A 21,088-nucleotide genomic window follows, 5' to 3' on the forward strand; every position below is an offset into this window, starting at 1 on the left:
AAAAGTAGTATTACAAACTAGTGTACAGAAAGTACAGGTTGAGTCAGACAGAGTTATAGAAACAATAGAGAGCTCTACTTTATAGGAAAAGCATTATACAGCTTACACAGCATAACTAGTTAGGAGGACTCATAAGGAGTCATTAGAAGTATGAGAGGAAGTATAGAAAACATAACAATACAGTAAAGGAGTCATTAGAAGATTAATCTAGAATACAAGAAGACACAAACTAGTGTTAGCAGATTAATAGAAGACACAAACCAGTGTAGCATACAGTCTAAAGGATTAGCCAGCTCCACTTTATAGGAACAACAGTGAAGAGAGTTACTAAAGTCACTAGAGTAACATCACTCTAGCAAAAGGTATATAAGGAGGCCAGTTTGGCCCTCAAAAGATAGTTTTATCAACTTAAGTTACCTAGTACTTAGAAGTACTCTACTACCAACCTACTAGGCTACACTTGTAGCTTGACTAAAGCAGGATTCCTCTACCCTCTCACTATACAAGTCTACAAGTCTTACCCTCTCTACTCTATTCTGTTACTATTCCTAAGGATTAGGACTAGTAAAGTGAGTATATCTTACAATCATCTAGTAACCATTTTACTCTAGACATGGTTGATTTTAGTACTGTACATATAGGAGGAATAAGCTATGCTAACAATGTAAAATCTGCTAGTAAGATTTCAAGCAGTTCCTGCTTCTTTACTAAGATATTTCCTGGCCTGAATTATTGTCAGTACTTTTCCAAAATCTCAGTAGAACATACCTACTTAATGTCTTCATGTAAGCAGTGTATGGAATGAATATATTCTAACCCCCTACATATCTGTCTTCAAGAGTTTGTTGGTGGATGTTCCATTTCATATTCTCTTTTTTTAATAGTCACCTTATACATGACTTGGAATAGTCCTTAGACCTGTCTCCACACATTATCATTATTGTGTCAAGGGTACCATGCAGTGCATATTCCAGCACAATACACCTCTGTTCAGTATTATTGTATACATAATCGAAAGAGCCAAAAAAGGCAACCTTGTTTGAGTTGTTGTGTGAATACATGCAAGAACAGATTTGGATTAGTAGTGAAAATAATTATACACAATGTATTTATGTTTCCCTAGTTTGTTCAGTGTATTGCCTTCGTCTTGCTGTGTCCTTTTTATTTTTCGTTCTCCTGTTTCGGACATCACTTTAATTGCTATCAAATTGCCACTCTCATCTCTGCACTTCTGTTGAATGAGGAATCAATAAATTATGCATTCATGAAGATAGTGAATCAAGTGATTCTGCTACTTTTCAGTTTGGTAGAATAACTCACAGCAACAGTCCCAGTGGCGCCTCTACCTAGCAGTTCTTCTGATGTATAACTGTTGACAGTGTCACCTAACTTCAGAAGATGTTGCTCTGACGGGGCAGCTGAGGGTATATTCTGGCTCATTGTGGGAGATACATGACCTGGTTTTGTATTGGATTGAGATCGGTTGTGATGATTATGACGATGATGGACAATTCCGGAACATGGTTTTTACAGTCCTTGACTGGTCATTCAGATCACAGAATTAATCTGGGAAGCGATTCAGCGAGAAAGTCACAGTGCTTCAGAGGGAAGGTACTACAGGTTATAAAGTGACAGGCTGGGGGTTTCGGATACCAACAAGATTAAGATTTCTGTAGGTACATAAACTCATCTTTGCATGTGAACGCCGCTTGGCAAACTGTGTGTTCACAGTAAACGCTCGACGCATCGGTGTTCCCCGGACCAGCTTTGCAAACACTTGTAAGGTTGTATGCTAAAATATGAGCTAGTTTTATAGAGGGAATGTCAACTCCAGAGTCCATACCCAGGTAGAAATGACACTTAATTGTTAATGTGTCAATGAAGCAGTTATTTATGGGCTGATTTTATATTGAGTAGAGAGACGGACTCAAAATCCCGAATGCAAACAAGATTAAGATTTTTGTAGGTCCATAAAAACACACCTTTGCCTGCGAACGCCACTAGGCAAACCGTGTGTTCAAGCCTTACAGCAATTGCTCAACGCGTTGGAGTTTCCCGGACCAGCTTTGCAAGTACTTGAAAGGTCGTGCGCTAGAATACGAGTAAGATTCATATCCTGGTGGAAATGACTCTTAATAAGGCAAAAGTTAGTTGCATATTGCGTATAGGTCTGGCCCGAGCGATTTGAACTCGATTCTTTGTTTGGAAATCTGATTGTACTACTGCCCTTGAGCACTCTTGCAAATATACAGCTGATACCAAAGTAGCACTTCTTTGCTTGCGGGCTAGAGATCGTGATTTGCGCTCGTGTGGTCTATTCCGACTCGGCAGAGCTTCAGTTCACGTACATGAAGTCCACTTCTATCCACTTCTGGACTGTTGATCTCGCAGGGCCATTAGAGAGAGCCAAATGGGCAAAACCTGTTCTGGCATCCATGTGACTGAAGAATTAATATTTGTCTTGTTCAGTTCACCGGTATCGGAGATACCCACTTGAACTGCCTTGGTCGGCACGGAAAAGCCTGCTTGTTTCAACTGCTTTCATAGACTTCATCATCTTATGTGGTATTGCATTTCCGAAATTAGTCGTTTGAAGGGAGAGTAATAAAACAAGTTTCTTGATTGGATTGTTCGGCTATATCATTTTCTCGTACACGGGATCGTCCGAATTTGATGATGATGATGGGCTGCGAGGGATATACGTAGATGCAGAAATTAATCGTACACGATAATGAGGGAGGATGAGTAAATGGCCTTTGTGGAATCAGTGTGAGGAGGTATTGATGAGTGTGAGAGTCGCAAGGGACTGAATAATACAAATCGATTAATTCAGGTGCACGCAGTAAAACAGGACAGACAGGCTCACAGTTTACTTTGTGAGGGTGATGACACTCATGCCAGCAGAGGGTCTTCCGGGACTTGGGCTTTATGCGGTGGAATGGGAGGTGGGTCGTTAGCGTCCGTGCTTTTACGAGCGTTCCTCAGCCGTTCGACACGCATCGCAAGCGGTTCTGCATCATCTGCATCATCATCGGCGTCGTCTTCTACAAAGCTGCGTGCAGGTGGACCATCATCCTCTGAGAGGCGTATACGGCCTTCTGTACTTGTCCATGTCTTCAATCTACACAAATGCGTTGTCGTTATTAGAAACTGAATGTTAGGGTCGGACAGACCACGACTCACTGGTGCGCAACGACAGTCCGAATGCTATTTGCCCGACGCCAGAGGATAAAGAGTGCGCAGAGGGTGCAGAGTGTAAAGAGGAGGATGAAGGCCTCGTTACCAATCGGTTGTGGTTTGGGCGATTTATTCGGTTCTGTATTAGTACGTGAGTGTGTGGCGAGCCATTTAGCATAAGTTGTTTAGGGTCATCGAGATTGTAACGTACCGCCGGAAGGAGGCATAATAGGTCGAAATTAATTGGGTGTATTTCTTGTATGGTTGGGGGATAGACAGGGACACCTGTACATACTACACTGTACGGTGTACTGTCGCGACAGAAGGATCGACGTGCGAAATGAAATGAATGGTGTGTTATGTAATGAAATGCACGGTACGTCATTGCCGCCCGCAGCCGACTTCTGGCTGTCAACTCAGCCCAGCTCAGCCCACTTCTCTTCCTCTCAGTTATTCAGCCCAAGGGCACTCTGGCTTCTCTCTTCTCCCCCTTCAATGTCGCATCATGACGCTGAACATCCAGCCGTGACTAATGAACCAAAGTCAAAGGAGGCAACAAAGCCAGAGGGACCCGAGACCTCGAACGAAACTAAAGGAGAGAACAAGAAGATGAAGCGCAAACGCAAGTTTATTGGCTTCTCAGAGAGACGTGAGATGAAGCGTCGGGAGCGGGAAAGCAAGCCTCGCCCCTGGATTGAGCGGAAGATTGTCGTGCCATTCGTAATTGGTATCGCTGGGTATGCTTGGTATGTCTATATTGGACGATTTTGTGTTCCGATGATTAGGAGGGAGAGGAATGCGTTTGGTGGGAGGAGTATGGGAGGTATGTTATTGAGACTTTGTCTCAAGCGAATGGAAAGTCAGTTGATCCCATTCGATTTCTTAGTCGTGTTCATAATTGTGTTTTGTTTATTGGGATTAATGTTTTGGTGGTCGTATATGAAGGTGGGCTTCTTATGATCACCCAAATTTAACGGTTCTGCTTAATATCAACTACCAGCTGCTTTTTACACCGCCAGGGTTTGCAAGAGACGTATGTAGCTCCGCATTATATCGCATATATCTAGTATGCTAACAGCATTCCTAGTTTGTACAAAAGACTCCACCTCCACAAAGATCAGATCAATTCGCTCCAGGTCGACGGACGACTCCATCAGCCCACCGCTCGTGGGGGAATGGCTCTGACTATGAAGGGTCTGATTACGATGAAGATGGATTTATTGGTGGCACTCCGTATGCTGAAATCTCACCTTCGTCAACAAACGAAGGCCCTTCACGACAACACCAACCTGTAGATGTGGAGAAGCAGGCCGAGCTCAACGTTCGTACTGCTCCACATCGACCTCCTGCTCCCGTCTCGCAGGCGTCTTCGTCGGTGAGACGGAAAGATAGTGCGAGTCGGACGCCACTTGTAGTATCCGACAGCAAAGGGAGGTATGAAGTACGGCGAAGTAGCGGTGGCGAGCGCAGCACGGACGAGACGGCTGTCGAAAAACCAAAGTTGGGCGGCTCTCAAAGGAGAGGGTCAGATGCACCACAACACCCTCTAGCAAAACAAGCAGATCCAACAGGTACCTCAAACCCGAGGACATCTCAACCTCCCCGGGCCGGGGGAAGTACGGAAGACGGCCTTCCGCCACCGATGTATTCGCGGCGACCACCAACATATCCGAGCTTGCTCCCAGAATATCAGTATTGCCATAAGGATGGTTTGGTTAAGCCAATGAGGACACATCATTGTAGAATCTGTGGGACTGTGAGTGTGTTCCTTCCGTTCCAGACAGTCTAGGCAGCTAATTCTGAACTGATAGTGTGTGCTAATGTATGATCACCATTGTCCATGTATATATTCTCCCTGTCTTCTCTATATGTACCATTTGACTCATTCTGTGCTTGTAGGGGTCGGGCAGTGTGTCGGAGCACATAATCATAAGGTTTGTTTCCGAAAGTCAGCGTTCTTGCAACTAATTAGTGATATACGACTTCAGTTTTTTGTCAACTTCCTTACCTGGAGTACCCCATGGACGTTGTGGATATTTGCCACTTTAGTGGGCCTACAAGCTAAGAGAGACTCGAGATCTGGCGCAGATATCGATCCGCAAATTGTTGTGATCATTGCTCTGTATGTTTTCATTTCTGGACTCAAAAAATCCCTGTATGGCTCAATCCTCCGTCCTCTTTTGTAACATTTCTAGCTCTGCATTATTCTCGCTCTTTACGAGTGTTCTCCTCGGAGCACACATCCACATGATCATGCTCAACCAAACGAGCGTCGAAGGGTTGATGATGTCCAACATGCGACATCGCGAACACGCGATTCTTGGACAGATGGTTCCGTTATGTGATTGGCGGTACGTCTTGCCTTTCCTCCCTCCCCCCTCCCTCCCTTCTATATCTTCTATATCTTCTTTGTCTCCCTTCTTCACTATAATATTTAATTTACGTAAACGTGACGACAAACATGAAAATGAAAACTTATCCAGGAGGTCTAACGTCCACAAACGACGAAAGGCGTTACGGAAAGAGTGGGATACGGAGTGGGGGAAGCTGGATACGGAGGGGAATATTTGGTGGTTGGAAAGTGCGGGTGAGAATTGGAGGTATAGGATGGGGAGGAATGTGTGGGGTTGGTTCTGTAAGTCGTCTTTTCTTTCCCTGTCTTTGTTCATCAAAATACCGATTTGGTTGTCTTTTCCGCCGTTTTTTGCAGTACCTATTGGGAAAAGTGAAGGCGATGGACTTACGTATCCACGAAATCCACGATTTGATGAGGATGGGCGGTGGAGGCGTCGGAGAGATTGGCCTCCTGAGCTGCAATAACGCCTTTTTTCCTTCATGCTTTTTACCTTCATGCTTTTAGATCAAGAAGAGGAATATTTGTAGAAGATTTACGATGTAATAATGTGTTGGATGATTTCTAGCTAGCATTAGTTTTGTGTGGAATTAGGCGTGGTCAAACCTTGCGATTCTCTGTGCAATTCACCTTGCGATTCTAGAGGGTGAATCGCAAGGTGAATCGTGTGTGCAGGTTTGACCAGCACACTTGTACATGTGCGATTCACCTCAATATACCGACCCTTGATCTTAAAATTACATAATATAAAATTAAAGAAATAGTTTTTTTTTGTGCATATACATTTGGCCATGTCAAGAAGGACTTGATATGTGTGCAGTGATGTGCAAGAAGACAACAGAGCTTGGTAGCAGAGAACACAAGGATTTTTTACAGAACAGAGGACAGTATGTATGCTGTAGTGCTCACGAGGAAGAGGCAAATCATCTTATTGTTTTTGGAATTTAGAGGTGAAAAGAAGCTTAGTTTTATTTTTGTAATACATGTACATATTTGGAAATAGATATGAGTAGAGGTGAATCGCAGGGGTGAATCGCAAGGCGAATCGCGTCAAAGTGTGATTCACCTTTCAGCGCGATTCACCCCGAATCGCTGGGGTTCCGGGGTCCGCGATTCACTTTGCATGAAAGTGAATCGCACAGGTGAATCGCGCACTGAATCGCGAGGTTTGACCACGCCTATTGTATACCTTTTACACTGCATAACTGTATTTTCATTTCTTGCATCCCCTTTGGTATTCGCCCGAACCTGGGACGAGCTATTGAATATATCATAAATTGAAGACAAGCATGATTTGCTTCCGTTGCACCCACAGGCATCCCATTGCTGAAAGACTGGGATGACTTCCTACTCCATTAAAGCAGACGTGGGGGCAAGCTCTACGGGGTATTAAGCGGCAATAAGCGATTTCCGTAATTTTCTAATTTTATTTAGGAGTGCGTTGTGGTAACGGCGCTAAATGACCGCAGCATAGGAAGCAGTTAGCAGTACTGGGCGGTGTAGCGCACGTGACGTCAGCGCACGGCGTAGTCCAGAGTGACACTGAGCGGATGTGATATTTGATGGACGGGCGGGTTGTCGTGTTTCTCTTCGTTAACGACCACCATGACGGACCCAACAACTTTTGTCCCTCCTACTGGCGAGCCGACCACTGCGATTAACCTTGAAGATGCGTCGGGAACGAATACGTCGGCTGCACAGCAGCAGGGGCTACAGACGGTTTATGAGCCTGAGGTATGCATTTTGTTAGGAGTTTCTCCTGTTTAGTGCTAGGCGCCCGTAAAGAGGTGCTAGTAACAAGAAGAAAAACATAGTTTTGCTGACTTTCTTGGTTGGTTGTATGTGGAATATGCTTAGATGAATATATTCGTTGCTGCGCAACGAGGAGACTTGGACACGATTCGTACTATGATCGAGTCGGGGAAGGCGAGAGCTTCGGATAGAGATGAACAGAATATCACTCCTTTACACTGGGCTGCGATCAATGCGCAACTGCCTGTATGTCGGTACCTCCTTGACCAAGGTGCGGAAGTCGACGCGCTTGGTGGAGACCTGGTTGCGACGCCTATGCAATGGGCAGCACGGAATGGTTATTTATACGTGATTCAGCTACTGATTGCACATGGTGCGGACCCGACGATTATGGATTCGCAGGGATATAATACCTTGCATCTTGTTACACACTCGTCGGCTGTTATGCCGTTGTTGTATATTTTGCACCAACCCATTAATGTCGATTCTCGCGATGCGCAGGGACATACGTCGCTCATGTGGGCAGCGTATCAAGGAGACGCGCTGTCCGTTGACTTATTGCTGAAACACGGCGCGGATCCGAATACGCGAGACGAAGCGGAATTGACACCGTTACATTGGGCTGTGGTGAAAGGAAATCGAAATTGTATTAGGAAACTAATTGAACGAGGTGCGGACATTAATGCCAAGAACCAAGAGGGGAAAACGCCAAAGGATATGGCGGTTGAGCTGAAGAGCCTTGGAGCGTGGAAACGCGCTTTGGAGGAAGGTGGGATGTTAGAAGATGGAACGAGAAAGTCGAAACCGCTCAATGAGGTTAGTTACTCCTCCAGATTTCATTGGAAGTTGTACTGACTGGTTTGGGATACAGCGAAACACCAAAATCGCAATATTCATCATGCCGACGTTTTTCTTTTATCTTATATTCATGACGCTCAAAATCATGCCCTGGTATACTGGGATCCTCCTTGCAATGGCTGAATTCTTCGCAATGCACCATGTATGTCGAACTCCTTTACTTACACTTTACCTACTAGCTAACTTGATGGATTTCTCAGATCGTAACGCGCGTCCTTCTCAATACTGCAAGCTATAGTGATGGTGTTGTCCAAAGTCCTTACTACGCTGGAATAATCTTCGGAAGCTTAGTTTGGGTTGCATATTCTTGGGCTACTCGGCTTATCCAACGTACAGTTCATACTACTTTGTATTATTCTGGGCAGTTTACTGACATTAATGATTTCCTTGTACAGAGACACAGCATCATGCATTTGTACATCTTATGTTCGCACTTGCTTATGGGTTGTGTGTGTATAATTTTGTACGGGCTATTACTCTTGATCCTGGGACTTGTCCGAAACCCGTGAACGATGGAGAGCTCAGAGCTGTATGCACTCTAGTTTGACACTGGTTCTGAAATACTGGTTGACTTTCCTTTTCCTGAAGATCGTGGAGGACCTTGCTTCGGAGGGACGTTTGAATGGACAGACGTTTTGTATACAATGCATGGTATGGCTCCTACACCTCGTCGTACCTGTTTTACTAGTTGCTTATTTTACTTGATGTAGGCGCGCAAGCCGCTGCGCTCGAAACACTGCCGTGTTTGTGACAAATGTGTAGCTCGGCATGATCAGTAAGACTTCACTTTGGTCACAATTATTGGCTTTCTCATATTCTCTGTAGTCACTGCCCTTGGGTCTGGAATTGTGGTATGTGTCATATTTTAAAATAAACATCACTATACCTTACTGATTTCATGCGCTTGTACTTAGTTGGTGTAAATAATCATCGCCAATTCATCATCTTCGTCTGCACACTCGTTATCGGAGTTATTTTGTTCGATTATCTCTCTTTTGCCTGTAAGTGATTCTTCAATTATCTGCATTAAGTACAGACCAATCAAGCACAAACTTTTTTAGACTTCTCGACAGTCAGCGTCGCCTCCGAACCCTCATCATCCTGTCTCCTCCCAGACGATCTCTGCACACTAACAGCCTACGACCCCTTCCTCTTCTCCGTCGCCTGCTGGTCAACCCTCCAACTCCTCTGGACGACCGTCCTTCTCTTAGGACAACTATATCAAATTACACGACAAATGACGACGTTCGAAGTATCGAATTTGGGCAGGTATGGGTTCATGGGTGGACGTGGGGGTACGAGTTTGGCGTCACAGATGGGACATAGGAGTTCTCCTTCGGGTCATTCGAACCAGAATACTGGGATGGTGATGGGAGATGATGGGTTGACGTTGGGTACACCGCCGATGAATGGACCGGGAGGACATAATCATGCTGGATGTGGAGGCACACTTATGGCTCTGACGGGCTTGGACGTCTTTACGAGGGGACGCGCTGCAGACGGGCTGGCCCGCGCGAGTAAGGCGGCTAATCCGTTCGACTTGGGTATTTTGGGTAATTGTAAGGACTTTTGGACGGCGGGGAAGGAGCTTGGCGTGGAGTATGTGCGGTTGTATGATGTGCCACTTGAAGGGTTCCGTGAGGCGAGGAGGAGGAGAGAGAGAGAAGAGGAGGAAGATGGGAGAGATGGGAGGGGAGGACGGAAGGGAAAAGGTCACTTTATGGGATTCAGTCTTGGGTTTGGGAGGGGTAGGGCTGGGTATGAGCCTGTTAGCCAAGTGTAGAACTGCGCAGCGTTCTCTGGTTGTTGTTCGTGTGGTCGTGTGCCTTATGTTTGTGTAGAGTAGTATACTGTGTTGTTGGTAATCTAACGTTCTAATTGCCTTTTCGGAAATTTACGTGTTGTTATGATATTACGATTTTAACGCGTTTATTTGATTCCAATAGGAGAAAGAATCGAACAAATCGTTAATATACCGTAATTAATATGATTATCCCCAACATCTGCCCTCAGCGTCACATAGCAACCTGCAACTGCCAACCAATATTTTACCCCCACTCTTATGCCCATCACACATCTGCATTTTCACACAAGACAAATCATCTTGCTCAGAACAAGCCTTGGACAGAGCCGAACCCTGCCGGACAGTTCTGCTTTGCAATGCTGGAAGATCCACTACGCAGGTAACATATCTTCGCAGTAATACATTCACCAGTACAAGGCTTGGTGCGGACTGAAGATTTGCCTTGCAATGTGTTGAACGTCTGTTATTATACGTGTACGAGAAATTAGTGCATGAGTAAAATTGAGTATACGGACGGGTGAAGAAAAGGAAGAATACGTACTTGGACGAGGGATGTGTCGTTCTCCATTACTGACAAAAGCAGAATTCCCCATGTAAGGTCTACTGATTGTGTGAGAGAATAGTGGTGCAAATACCTTCTGTAACCCGGTGCCACCATGTCGCGTTAAGTGGGTCGTTTGATCCCCAGCCAGTGATATTACCGCCGTACGTATCGCGCGCACTGTATTCGTATGTAAATGTCGGTCCGAAAGCGGTTTGGCCGTCGAGTGCAGGGAAGGCATTCACATCGGACTTCCATCTGTGTTTCCGAACACGGAATTAGTTCACAGTCGTACGCTGCATTGTTGTCGATTGGAAGGGACGCTAATATAGACTCACGTGTGTGCGTCAAGTACTTCAAACGTCTAGAAGAAAGTGAAGCATGGTGTTAAAATGACCGTAAGGCATGCAGACCCAAGGAAATTACTCACAGAAGAGTCTACCTCGTATACACGGAAGCCTGAGTTTAGGTTTGAAGCAGGTGTAATCGACGGTGCATTCTATGGCACGATGATAAGCTAACGAATGGGATAGCGAGAAATCGAAAAAGCGTACCCAAGAGACGACCAATGCATTCTCAGCAGACTGCACGGTCCCATTATTCGTGTAGAATATCTATGTGATTCGTCATAAACAAGATTGTTGGTGTATGATGCGCCTTGGCTAGTAACATACCGAGAGTTCGTCTTCATGTGTGTGGCCCCAGAAGATACCTGAAAAGGCAGGTGAAACGAATTATTAACGCTGAAATAGTAAGATCTCAAATGAACATACCAGCGATAACATGCGGAGAATAACGGTCAACGCTACTCAGGTATCAAAAGACTGAAGTTAAACAATACGAAGCATCACAGCGTACATTTGATAGACTGAAGAAAATTATGTCAGGTTCTCGAGTCAATTGCTCTCTTAAATAAACATGAGGCTTACAAAGATTGGATGGGTTTAATAGCGCATTGGTCCCATCCCAACCGCTGAGTACGTGTCCCATGATCCACACTAGGGAATTCTTCACATCAACCAAATTACTTGAGGCTTTACTTCAACAAGGACGTACCGCGATCTCCAGCGTCCTCCGCATCCTGCAATTCATCCGTAAGGAACCGAAGTATGCCCGATGGATCAGAAGAGGTCATGTTGATGTAGTTGAACCAATTTGCCCTGGCACCGTGTGAAACGTATGAATGGGTAAAAAACATGCAATAGATAGGCCACACTCTTACCGGTACCAAAGATTCGTATTCAGCGTGATAATCCGCAGTCCATCCTTCCGGCGGACCATATATCCACCGTAATGCGCACGAGCGAGCTCTACAGCTGCTTCGGGAATCCAATCTTCGTGTTGCCAGAGACTTGAGACATGCTCGTAGTTCCTAGGATACATAATCAGTTTTGCAAACTTAAGTGTGTAACAAAGACAGGATGGTTGCGGTTCGTCTTACCAGTCGTATTGGTGCGCGAGCTCTCCTCCGAGTAGTTTCGGTGCATCTTCAGCCCTATGAAAGGCGCACGGAATAAATTAGTTAGGATCACTTGAAATAATGAGCCTCAAAGTGGATCAACGTACACGCCGACAGAGTCATGGTTTCCAATCACGACATATGTCGGACCCGCTTTCAACATACGTTTGATGAGGTCGAAGATCACCGTCTAAACCATATTGCGTCATCAGCAATTCATATATGCCTTCTAAATGGAATATTAGAAAGATGACCAACCTCGACATACTCCACGTATGCTTGTGAGAGCTGTGCATCTGTATCGTGCGCGACCAGGTCACCATTGTATAGAGTCCACGCAAAACCAGTATCTTGCGTCCCGGTAAGCACTGGAATTGCTTCAAGCGCTGAAAGCGTGAGCGAATAAGGTGAATCACTAATCAAAGGCACGGATACGTTAGACTGAGGGCGACTGGATGACAAACAACGATAATCCCGGACATACCAGAGGAATGCACCAAAACGTGGGGCGGGAACAAGTGTTTGATTCGGGCTGGAAGTGGCAACGTTTCCCTCACGACAACACAATCCAGATGTACAATTTGCTTCAGCTCCTGTGGCGTACCCTATATGCGCAGATTTTGTGCATCAGTGCCTCAGGTTCATCATGAAACGAGTACAAGCCTGACTTACGTGCATCCAAATGTATGTCCGAAAGCGACAAAACCTTCAGACGTTTTCCGCTTGGCTTCTTTGGCGGAGGAAGCGGATTAGGCTTGGGCTTTGCGAACCAGTTGGTGAGGTTGAGTGCCGATGTCGGAGGGAGTGGACACGCGCTAAGGAAATTCTGGCACATCATCTATTTATTTTCGATGATGAAAGAATATAAAAATAGAGTCGGTTAGCCATGTGACCGAAGCAATTGTACCAGGCACCCATCAAGGAAGCAATACAGGTTCAATAGTAGTGATGGCGATGACGCCGAAGCCGAAATGAGATGGTATTGATATGCAGACTGCATGGGTAAGAAAAAATGCTATGAGAATACGTACCTGCCCATCGAATCCCTCGACGTCTGCGCGTGCGACGACCTGTCCAGGTTCACTCCAATCAGCTCACTCTTACCATGCCTCTCCTCCGGAGCATCCGCGGGACTTTCACATACCTGAGTAATGACACTTCCAAGAGCAAGAGGTCCAAATGCTGTATTACAATTCGACGATAGCTTGAATGCTTGGCACATCGCGACGACTGCGGCAGGTCCTTGCTCTGGCGCCGCGAGCGCTACGAATTTGAGGATACCCAGCGCAGCTTGACATTTTGCGCAAGTGTCATTGAGAAATGGTGAGTTTGGCGTTTCAGGTGTCGCGAGTAGCTGTATTTGTCGGACTGCATGAGCGAGGATCGTCGAATCCGAGGCTCGTGGGGGTAGAGGGTGCGGGTCATTCGTATCATTCTAAACGTGTGATGTTAAATGCACTTAACGAGAGCAAGATAATAATATAACCAAGGGAGAAGAGTACGCACCACAGGGATAGTGTCCGGATTCGTGAGGTCAAACGGATACACCGTATGCTGTGTCCCGCATGTTCAGTAACCCGGTGATTTCGAATTCGAAAAGCTCAAGACATACAGTGACAGGATCCGAAATAACAGGCTGCACTTGTTCACTTGTCTGTGTCGGGTTGTTATAATAACTGCTGTATACCGAGGTTGGGAATGCACCGGGAACTGTAAAAGTCGAGGGTCCAAGACTGAGAGACTGCGCGTTTATACGTCCACCAAGAGCAAATGCGATGACGAGAGTCTTCTTCGTGAGATACATTTTGCAGCACGTCACAGTAGAGTATCTTCTCTAGGCCAAAGGGATTTAAGCTCTCTCAAGACAAATAGCAAAAGCCGCTCCAAGCCGCGAAGAACAAGAGACTTTCGGCTCACGCGATACGCACAATCGCGGGCGGACGAAAGACGGATAGACGGCAATGTGCAGAGCTGAAGCGAGAGGGTGCCCTGGCTAGCTGACCGGTCGCACCGGGAGTTAGCTTTTGTATTAATATCATAACCCGTGTTTATACACCCATCATGTGGACTATTGGATCGTGTGCCGTGGAGATTGATGTGTCTTTTTATGAGGTTTCGATCAGCATCAGTGTCCCTGTTTTGCCGAGGCGAAGGACCTTGGAAAGGAAGCGAGATACTCAAGTGTTGGCCCGCTGGGGTGAGAGAAAGACGACAATTATAAACGGTCGCATAGGCGGTCGTCTAACTATTGACCATTCAACGACAGGCATCATGTTAGAGAAGTTTTGACGAAGTCAATGAAACTGATTTCTGGACAACTTGAGTCTTGAGTCCTGAGTGTTCACTGATCAGTGTTCAGGGTTAACGTGGGAAGGAGAAAATGAACGGTTAACGCCCCGACCATCCTCAGACATGCATTGCAATCGTGGGAACGATCGTCTCTATTTGCATATTGTAATTCTTCCAATTTACCAACATGTCAATCGCGAATCTGTGGTGCATGTAGATTGGAGAAAGCTCTGTCTATTTGGCTGCTTCGCATCGATGTTCGGACATTTCCTTAGGGACGTCGTCATCATAAGCACGGTCATCTTAATACAATACAAATCTTCCATCGCTGCGAAGATACCGGAAATCATGTCTTTGTATTTCTTTTGAAATTTGAACACCGCGATCGGATGATGTACATACAGATCATTTATGTTCGAAAATACGTGCCTGAGGCATGGCCATGGATGACTTGGCAAACATCGCTTCAGCACGACTATTAATTATGTATCCTGTAGCTAATTTAAAAATCGCTACCCACTCGGACACGTACAGGTGACAGACAGGTACTGGGAACCCAGATCCTTACATGCAGTATCATTGACAGTAGTTTCTCCTCGCTGTGCGGAGTAATGGTTTTAAGTCGTTCCTATAGAGCCCACAAAAGGCAATGGCGCATTACAATGTGAGTTAACCCCAAACCCATCCGTATAGGCATATCATTGAAACAGCACATACAATGGATACAGGCACAAAGGGTATAAGTTAGGAAAATAAGGACAGGTCGTTAACATTATACATATACATTTCTTCTTTGATCCTTCTCAGCAAATAGTATGTGATATTCAAGCACCCGCCTTGCCCAATAGAGCATATCCACTTCCTTTAGGGCCATAAAGCTTACAGAAGAGAAGAGAAGTCAGCGCTTCGAACGCCCAAAAGGGCGTGGTGAACATACTTTGCTATAGCAGCTCCTACACACAACTTTTTCGCCCTTTTCCGCGAGTCTGGCCGAATCTAGAGCAGTATTACAATCTGTGCAACGCAGGCACGGCTTGTGAAATACCCGTCCATTCGCTTTCACTTGTTCCGCAAAGTAAACAGGCTTGGAACAGCGTGCACATAAGGGCGTGCTCGTGCCCGGCATTGCAAACCGTGGACTACCCCCGCGCCCGTTGCCTGTACCCGTATTTTGACCGGCCAGTGCGGCACCATAACGCGTTCCTGTCATTGTTTGCCTCAAAGGTGTAGGCGAGCCTGGTAGAGCGTGTGAAGCGGATATCGGAGACGTTGGACTATGAGGTCGCGGAGAGGCACCTGCGCTTTGGCTGCGTGCAAGGTGTGTTGGGGTGAGAGGAATCGTACGCGGGATGCCAGGTGTGCTGCGTTCAAATTCCCGCTCCTCTGGCTTTCTTTGTCTCTCGAAACCCTCGTCCTCGTCGTCCTCTTCCTCCTCTTCAATTCTGTCGAAGTCGCCGTTTACTGGGCTAGAATCATCCTCTGGTCTAATGAGCGCCTTCTCAGCCTCTTCACTGACAGCAAGGTTCTCCATCCGCTTCGCAAGCACCTACGTTGTAAGTATTGTGGTAAATAAATATTGATGCTATAATTGTGAGATGGCGTAACAACGCACTCTCGCTTGTACTGAGCTCGATGGGGAACCGATGCGTTCTGGTGGACCTCTCTTTGCCCGCTCAAACCGCGCCTCCGTCTCTATCTCCTCTCGGGTAGGTGAAGTGCTCCTGAATGATCTCGCCGGAGAGCCGGTGAGGGTGGGCCGCACAGGGGACGTGGATAGCGGCGGTGGCAGGTCGTCACGATGTGGGAGATTGGCCTGTCGGAGATCTCGCGGTCCGAAACTCTTGTTGTAACATTGTTTACTGGACGTACGTCGAGCTGTCAGTCAAGGCAGAGGAGAATACCCGGGTAGTAGCATACCAGTATGGTTCTTTGTCGTGTTCCATCAACGAGAGTGAGTCTAGACGTTTGTTACAAGTTGTACAAGCCAAGCATGGCTGCTCGGGCCATTGTTACTAATTTGCATGCATAATCAATCAAAATTCATACCTTATGATAGAGCTATATGTGGACATAGAAATAAGACATTCGTATAACGTGCATGGGGAAAAGCAATGGCGTACCATCCGTCCGGGGCCCATAATCTATTCAACGGGACTTGAGCATCGGAAGAAGTATATACATGACAATTATCTCACCTGCTCTGCCGCGTAGACCGCCTTTGAGCATCTTGGACAATATGGTACTCCTCCGTAAGGATGCATGTTATTAACGTTAAATATACAGAAAAGTAACAGTGAGGTTGTGTAAGTAGATAGACGGAGTCAGAGATGCTTTCCGTAATGTTCAATTCGGGACCAGAAAGGGGTTCATTTCCTCCCGTGATCTGCTTACTAATGTGGCGTCATATTGGGTCATGTGATATTGTCAAAACAACAACGACAAACATGGTCTCCCGATTTTCAGTGAAATTCAGTCACTCTGACTACAATAATTCATGGCTCAAACTGTGTTCATTGAGAATGATGAACTGTCTTCGAGCTTTACAACTTCGAAAGCTTTGACGCGAATTAGTGCTCGAGGCTTCCGTCAACAGAACCTGGACACCGTTTTGATGACGCGTAAATGATATACGCATGCTTAGCTTTGGCACACTCTCTTGACCCATTCATTTTTATTGAAGAGGTAATATTGCAAGGAGTGCAGATAGCTCAAGCATTTATCATTTATTGTTCAAGACAAGAGAGCTGGAGAAGAGGGAGCCGGGCTTCATTGGGCATCACTTTGCAGCTAGACTTTGAACTCTCCATTGGAAGCAAACTTACGTGTCCCCAAAAGCCTGCCTCTCATGGCACTCCATCCTCATCATTCTGTCCACGCGGTTTGGTCGAACCTCTACACCAACTGTCTCCGCTCCTTTCTATCAACTTCTCTTTTGAGAACCGTCGCTCGTTTATGCCAATTGCTGCCACTCAATGCGCTCTCCTGACCTTACCTAATGAAATCATCCTTGAAATACTGTCATATTGCTCCGTCGAGACCATTCTCAGCGTTGAAAGCGTGCGTTATCAGCTTTTCATTATTTGAATGTATTTTGACTCCCCAATAGACGTGCAAAACCTTACATCGAGTATGCCAATCACGCCCTGTCTGGCAAATGCTCATGAGGAAACTCGATATCGAGCAAGCGCCAGATATCAGTCCATTCCAGACTATCGATTCTATCCCAGACCTTGACTTGAGAAGGAAAGTTGTCGACGCTGTGCATAAGTATCGGACATGGAACACACCAGGACAAGTTCCACCATTGCGATCCGTTGAACTGCCGCTTCCTCACATCCAGGATGAAAGGATCATCAAAGCGAGACTTCTTCCTGGCGGGAATGAGCTACTTATAGCTAACTATGGCGACATAGAACTTTGGTCGATTGAGTCGCGAGAACGTCTCTGGAACATCCCAGCTCCGGAAGAACACATCGTCAGCACTGGCTTCGATTACGAACTCCTGAATGACGGTTTGATTCTCGTCGTTGCGACAGTCTGCGATGACGTTGTGTTCCCCTCAACGTGAGTCGGAAATAAATACATGTCTTCTGTCCACTTATCTTTATATGTTTCTGTAGGAGTCTCCTCCGCCTGTATACTTTTGACTTCGCGCAGCGCTCTGGGGAGCTTGTTTTTGAGCGCAGGATGCCGCTCGTGTCACCATCCCGTATAATGCTTCAAGGTGACTTCTTCATCTCTTGCATCCCACGTAGCTTCCAGACTGTTATCGTCAATTGGAGAACCAGTGAGGCTCTGATACTCGACTTCGTCGACCAAACGGTAAGCATAAGCTATTGTATTTGGCACCGATGAGCGTGAATATTGACATTGCAATGTAAGGGCCTCCGAATTGATGCACGTGCCAAGGTACTCGCCGGCAATAACTTAATTGCGTTTGTGCAACAGGCAGAGTCCGGTTTCTGTGCTGTCAAGCTCCCATTATCGATGCTTAGGGACTTCTGGTCTGACGCTGTGGATCATCATGCTTGGCAGCACATACCATTCCGTCCATCAGATCCAGGTTACTCCATACTTCCTCTTCCATATAATAGGGAACACGAAGATCCTGAGAACGGAAGTGCAGGTTTTGGCCCATGGATCCTGGCGCATCACGTCTTCACGCCTACGTGGCGACAGGACGCTCCGACTGAGATGTTCGTCGTCGCATACATGTGTGGACCTGGAGGACAGACTCCAATGCGTCTCGTCTCCTTTCGTTTGCAATTGTCCCCCTCTAATGATTCAACGTCTGAGGGCGAAGGTGGTTCCCTTTCGCTCGTGAAGTCGAGCTGTGCCCCGATTGCTCGACTACCTCGGAATCCGCGAAATGTCTCGAACGCCGGTCTCATGTTCGGCCTACGGCGTCAGCTCCAGTGCTTTTCTCTCTTCAACGAGCGTGAACAGCCAATCAACTCGGCGTGGCTCGATCCCGAAATAGCACCGTATAGTGACGAGATTGAACCGAATATCTCGTCTGTTGATCCTTGGAGCGGCGCTATTGCGGTTCGCATGCCAGGGATGATGAAGATTCTGTATTTCGATTAGTTGGAAAGTTGCATTGGCTCTCAAACACTTTGTCGTGTTTTCGGGTGATTACGGGGATGCCATGCGAGTAGATGCTGTTTATTCTCCAAATAGTCACAGCTAAAAAGTGGAAACGGAGATTGTAAATTATTACCAGGGTCGCGCACGGCTGATATCCTTAGACTTTGCAATGGGCAAAGTAAGCGTCTTACGTCGATGTGACACAATACACTACGTTACCGAGTGTCAACAGAGCGACTCCCTTAACAGAAAGCTGGATTGATTGCATTACCGCTTCGATGCATTAACAATGCTACATCATGGATCCCTGGTCGAATTTATTTTCGCGATTTTCGTTCCTCCCCCAAGGAGGTGTTAATATTGTCTGCGATCTTGGGAGAGTAGTCAAAGCCAAAGAGACTCAAGAAAAGATCTGCATTCTGAGGCTTAAATTCGATCGATCTACTTTTTGTTACTCTGGGCTCATGGTTTGCATTGCCCTTGTTACGTATTAGAAATAAAATCACTAGCAGGTGGAACGAGTATAATGTAACATGACCGTCGCAGATCTGTATTGTGTCCAACCATTAGCGCTTCTGCAAACCGAGTCTTTAGCATGAAAATGATGGTGCTGTAATCTTGTCTGTGCAGTCAATATTGTTAGAAAATGGCATAAATAGCTTTTTTCGCGTACATAGGGCAGTAAGTATTACACAACACCGAAACTCTAGCCAATCAACTTGAATCAAGCACCCATGTGGACCAAATTGAACCATCTCTCAGTGCGAATGCCGTCCCGTTCTTTGAGTCCAACTGCTGCTTTGCGAAGTCCCGCAGCCGCCCTCGTATACTTCATCTCGCCCTCGTTGCACTCCCTCATGTGCTCATAAACAGTCTTGGCAAAATATGGACCATCCTTATCGAGTAGCTCCCACATCGATCCAATCACACTCCGAAATCCAGAAAACTGCATTGCTGCGGACAGGTGAAGCACCTCATCGAGCACGCCGTCATGAGGTTGCTCGGCAGTGTGGCAGGCGAAAAGGAATGCGAACTCCCCGTTCGGAACATTGCCTTGTACGATATCGAGTAGAGTTAACCCACGGTCTTGCTCACGGTCATGCTCGTGATCGTGTTCGCTGTCTCGCTTGCGGTTGGGTAGCTTGAATGAAGAATTGAAAGGTCTTGAATTTAAACGTCCATGACAAACGAAATGTACCCAGGGTGTTTCTCGAAGTGCTTTAATCACTCCATCACGAGGAGCTGCGAGAGTGCGTCGTATTGTTCCTTCGTCCCTCGTGTCCATAGAGCCGCGTTGACAGAACCACTGCCTCCTAGAGTCCGACCACTAAAATCAACGTCGGTAGTGAGTGAAAAGATATCAATTGGCTCGCATGAATAACTTCGAAGACTAACCCTACTATACTCCTACCGAACTCTGTGTCCCAATTCCATGTCAAATTTGTACATATCACAACACCGTATTCATAGACGTCATAGATAGTCTAATTTATGCAATTGTCATTTCCGGCTTCAATTACAAGTATGGTCTTCGTAGGATCTTCAGATAACCGGCCCGCAACGGTTAATCCGGCGAGTCCGTCTCCAACAATGACATAATCAAAAGTCGCTGATAGCTTCTGGATCTAAGGTGACACTGGATAGATGGTTGTGCGGTGACGGCCATCCAGATGCGAGTAGAATAAAGCACAGCGATAGGACAAGGAGGAAGAGCATGATTTTGTCAAGAGAGAAGAGAAAATGTGGGGACTTAAGTAATTCAAGCCTGCACCGCGATTCATGTTTTTATCATGGCTCGTGGTTTAGGACGAGACGAGACCATAGTACGAGACCAGGTTTACAGCTTCTATGATGGAACTAAGCAGTTGAATAGGTGGACCATAGTTTACATCCCTTCTTCCGTGTACGTCCTCGGTCAGTCTGTTGATCGCATCAGTAAGAAGGGACGTTTGGAGCCAGTGAGCATTGCCGTCAGAGGTACTGGCAAAGAGTGGATTTATCTAAAGGTCTGTGATAGACCAAAGGCAAGTACATCCCAAGTCTCTTTAGAATTCCTAACGAGGTTCATGTCGAGGATGGAGGCAAGTGTGAGTACAAAGAACGGAGGTTCGAATTCAGAATGTCCACTTCGAATTTCCAAAATAGGTAATCAAGGAATCTTACGTCAACTTACGGTTATTTATTCTCACACTCTGAGCCCAAGCACCAACTGAGTGCAATCATTCGCCTCGGCTTTAATAAAACTCCGCTTTACTCTCTCAGAGGGAA

General features: G+C 46.2%; 6 protein-coding genes across 6 annotated transcripts; 2 read left to right on the forward strand and 4 right to left on the reverse strand.

The window, feature by feature from the left end:
- Nucleotides 1-2,613: 2,613 nt before the first annotated feature.
- FOMMEDRAFT_139560 (uncharacterized protein) lies at nucleotides 2,614-3,404 on the reverse strand (the record flags this gene model as incomplete). Its single annotated transcript, XM_007264610.1, has 4 exons — nucleotides 2,614-2,806; nucleotides 2,867-3,121; nucleotides 3,184-3,316; nucleotides 3,389-3,404. The coding sequence occupies 3 exons, from the start codon at nucleotides 3,402-3,404 to the stop codon at nucleotides 2,893-2,895; spliced, it is 378 nt and encodes a 125-aa protein (XP_007264672.1). The 3' UTR covers nucleotides 2,614-2,806; nucleotides 2,867-2,892.
- A 198-nt stretch (nucleotides 3,405-3,602) lies between these two features.
- Nucleotides 3,603-6,103, forward strand: FOMMEDRAFT_18611 (zf-DHHC-domain-containing protein). The gene is made up of 10 exons (XM_007264611.1): nucleotides 3,603-4,000; nucleotides 4,064-4,122; nucleotides 4,178-4,210; nucleotides 4,265-4,933; nucleotides 4,989-5,019; nucleotides 5,077-5,111; nucleotides 5,166-5,299; nucleotides 5,373-5,528; nucleotides 5,661-5,812; nucleotides 5,888-6,103. Exons 1-10 carry the CDS (start codon nucleotides 3,673-3,675, stop codon nucleotides 5,995-5,997), a joined length of 1,707 nt encoding a protein of 568 aa, XP_007264673.1. The 5' UTR covers nucleotides 3,603-3,672; the 3' UTR covers nucleotides 5,998-6,103.
- A 4,030-nt stretch (nucleotides 6,104-10,133) lies between these two features.
- On the reverse strand, nucleotides 10,134-13,989 carry FOMMEDRAFT_18613 (uncharacterized protein). The gene is made up of 21 exons (XM_007264612.1): nucleotides 13,557-13,989; nucleotides 13,451-13,498; nucleotides 13,089-13,379; nucleotides 12,976-13,014; nucleotides 12,617-12,782; nucleotides 12,429-12,549; nucleotides 12,203-12,359; nucleotides 12,052-12,134; nucleotides 11,927-11,980; nucleotides 11,708-11,857; nucleotides 11,542-11,645; nucleotides 11,415-11,483; nucleotides 11,344-11,353; nucleotides 11,259-11,290; nucleotides 11,160-11,197; nucleotides 11,040-11,099; nucleotides 10,916-10,984; nucleotides 10,824-10,849; nucleotides 10,580-10,743; nucleotides 10,486-10,514; nucleotides 10,134-10,404 (listed from the first exon to the last, which is right to left on the reverse strand). The coding sequence occupies exons 1-21, from the start codon at nucleotides 13,746-13,748 to the stop codon at nucleotides 10,249-10,251; spliced, it is 2,058 nt and encodes a 685-aa protein (XP_007264674.1). The 5' UTR covers nucleotides 13,749-13,989; the 3' UTR covers nucleotides 10,134-10,248.
- Nucleotides 13,990-14,885: 896 nt separating this feature from the next.
- Nucleotides 14,886-16,564, reverse strand: FOMMEDRAFT_18614 (LIM-domain-containing protein). Its single transcript, XM_007264613.1, has 7 exons — nucleotides 16,429-16,564; nucleotides 16,354-16,374; nucleotides 16,280-16,291; nucleotides 16,151-16,227; nucleotides 15,846-16,092; nucleotides 15,171-15,779; nucleotides 14,886-15,111 (listed from the first exon to the last, which is right to left on the reverse strand). Exons 1-7 carry the CDS (start codon nucleotides 16,492-16,494, stop codon nucleotides 15,058-15,060), a joined length of 1,086 nt encoding a protein of 361 aa, XP_007264675.1. The 5' UTR covers nucleotides 16,495-16,564; the 3' UTR covers nucleotides 14,886-15,057.
- Nucleotides 16,565-16,840: 276 nt separating this feature from the next.
- FOMMEDRAFT_18615 (uncharacterized protein) lies at nucleotides 16,841-19,230 on the forward strand. Its single transcript, XM_007264614.1, has 4 exons — nucleotides 16,841-17,290; nucleotides 17,340-17,797; nucleotides 17,854-18,055; nucleotides 18,116-19,230. Exons 1-4 carry the CDS (start codon nucleotides 16,856-16,858, stop codon nucleotides 18,818-18,820), a joined length of 1,800 nt encoding a protein of 599 aa, XP_007264676.1. The 5' UTR covers nucleotides 16,841-16,855; the 3' UTR covers nucleotides 18,821-19,230.
- Nucleotides 19,231-19,544: 314 nt separating this feature from the next.
- Nucleotides 19,545-20,105, reverse strand: FOMMEDRAFT_154041 (uncharacterized protein; the record flags this gene model as incomplete). Its single annotated transcript, XM_007264615.1, has 1 exon — nucleotides 19,545-20,105. The coding sequence occupies one exon, from the start codon at nucleotides 20,103-20,105 to the stop codon at nucleotides 19,545-19,547; it is 561 nt and encodes a 186-aa protein (XP_007264677.1).
- Nucleotides 20,106-21,088: the final 983 nt, after the last annotated feature.

Source organism: Fomitiporia mediterranea, assembly GCF_000271605.1.
Source record: "Fomitiporia mediterranea MF3/22 unplaced genomic scaffold FOMMEscaffold_4, whole genome shotgun sequence".
NCBI classification, from domain to species: Eukaryota; Fungi; Basidiomycota; class Agaricomycetes; order Hymenochaetales; family Hymenochaetaceae; genus Fomitiporia; species Fomitiporia mediterranea.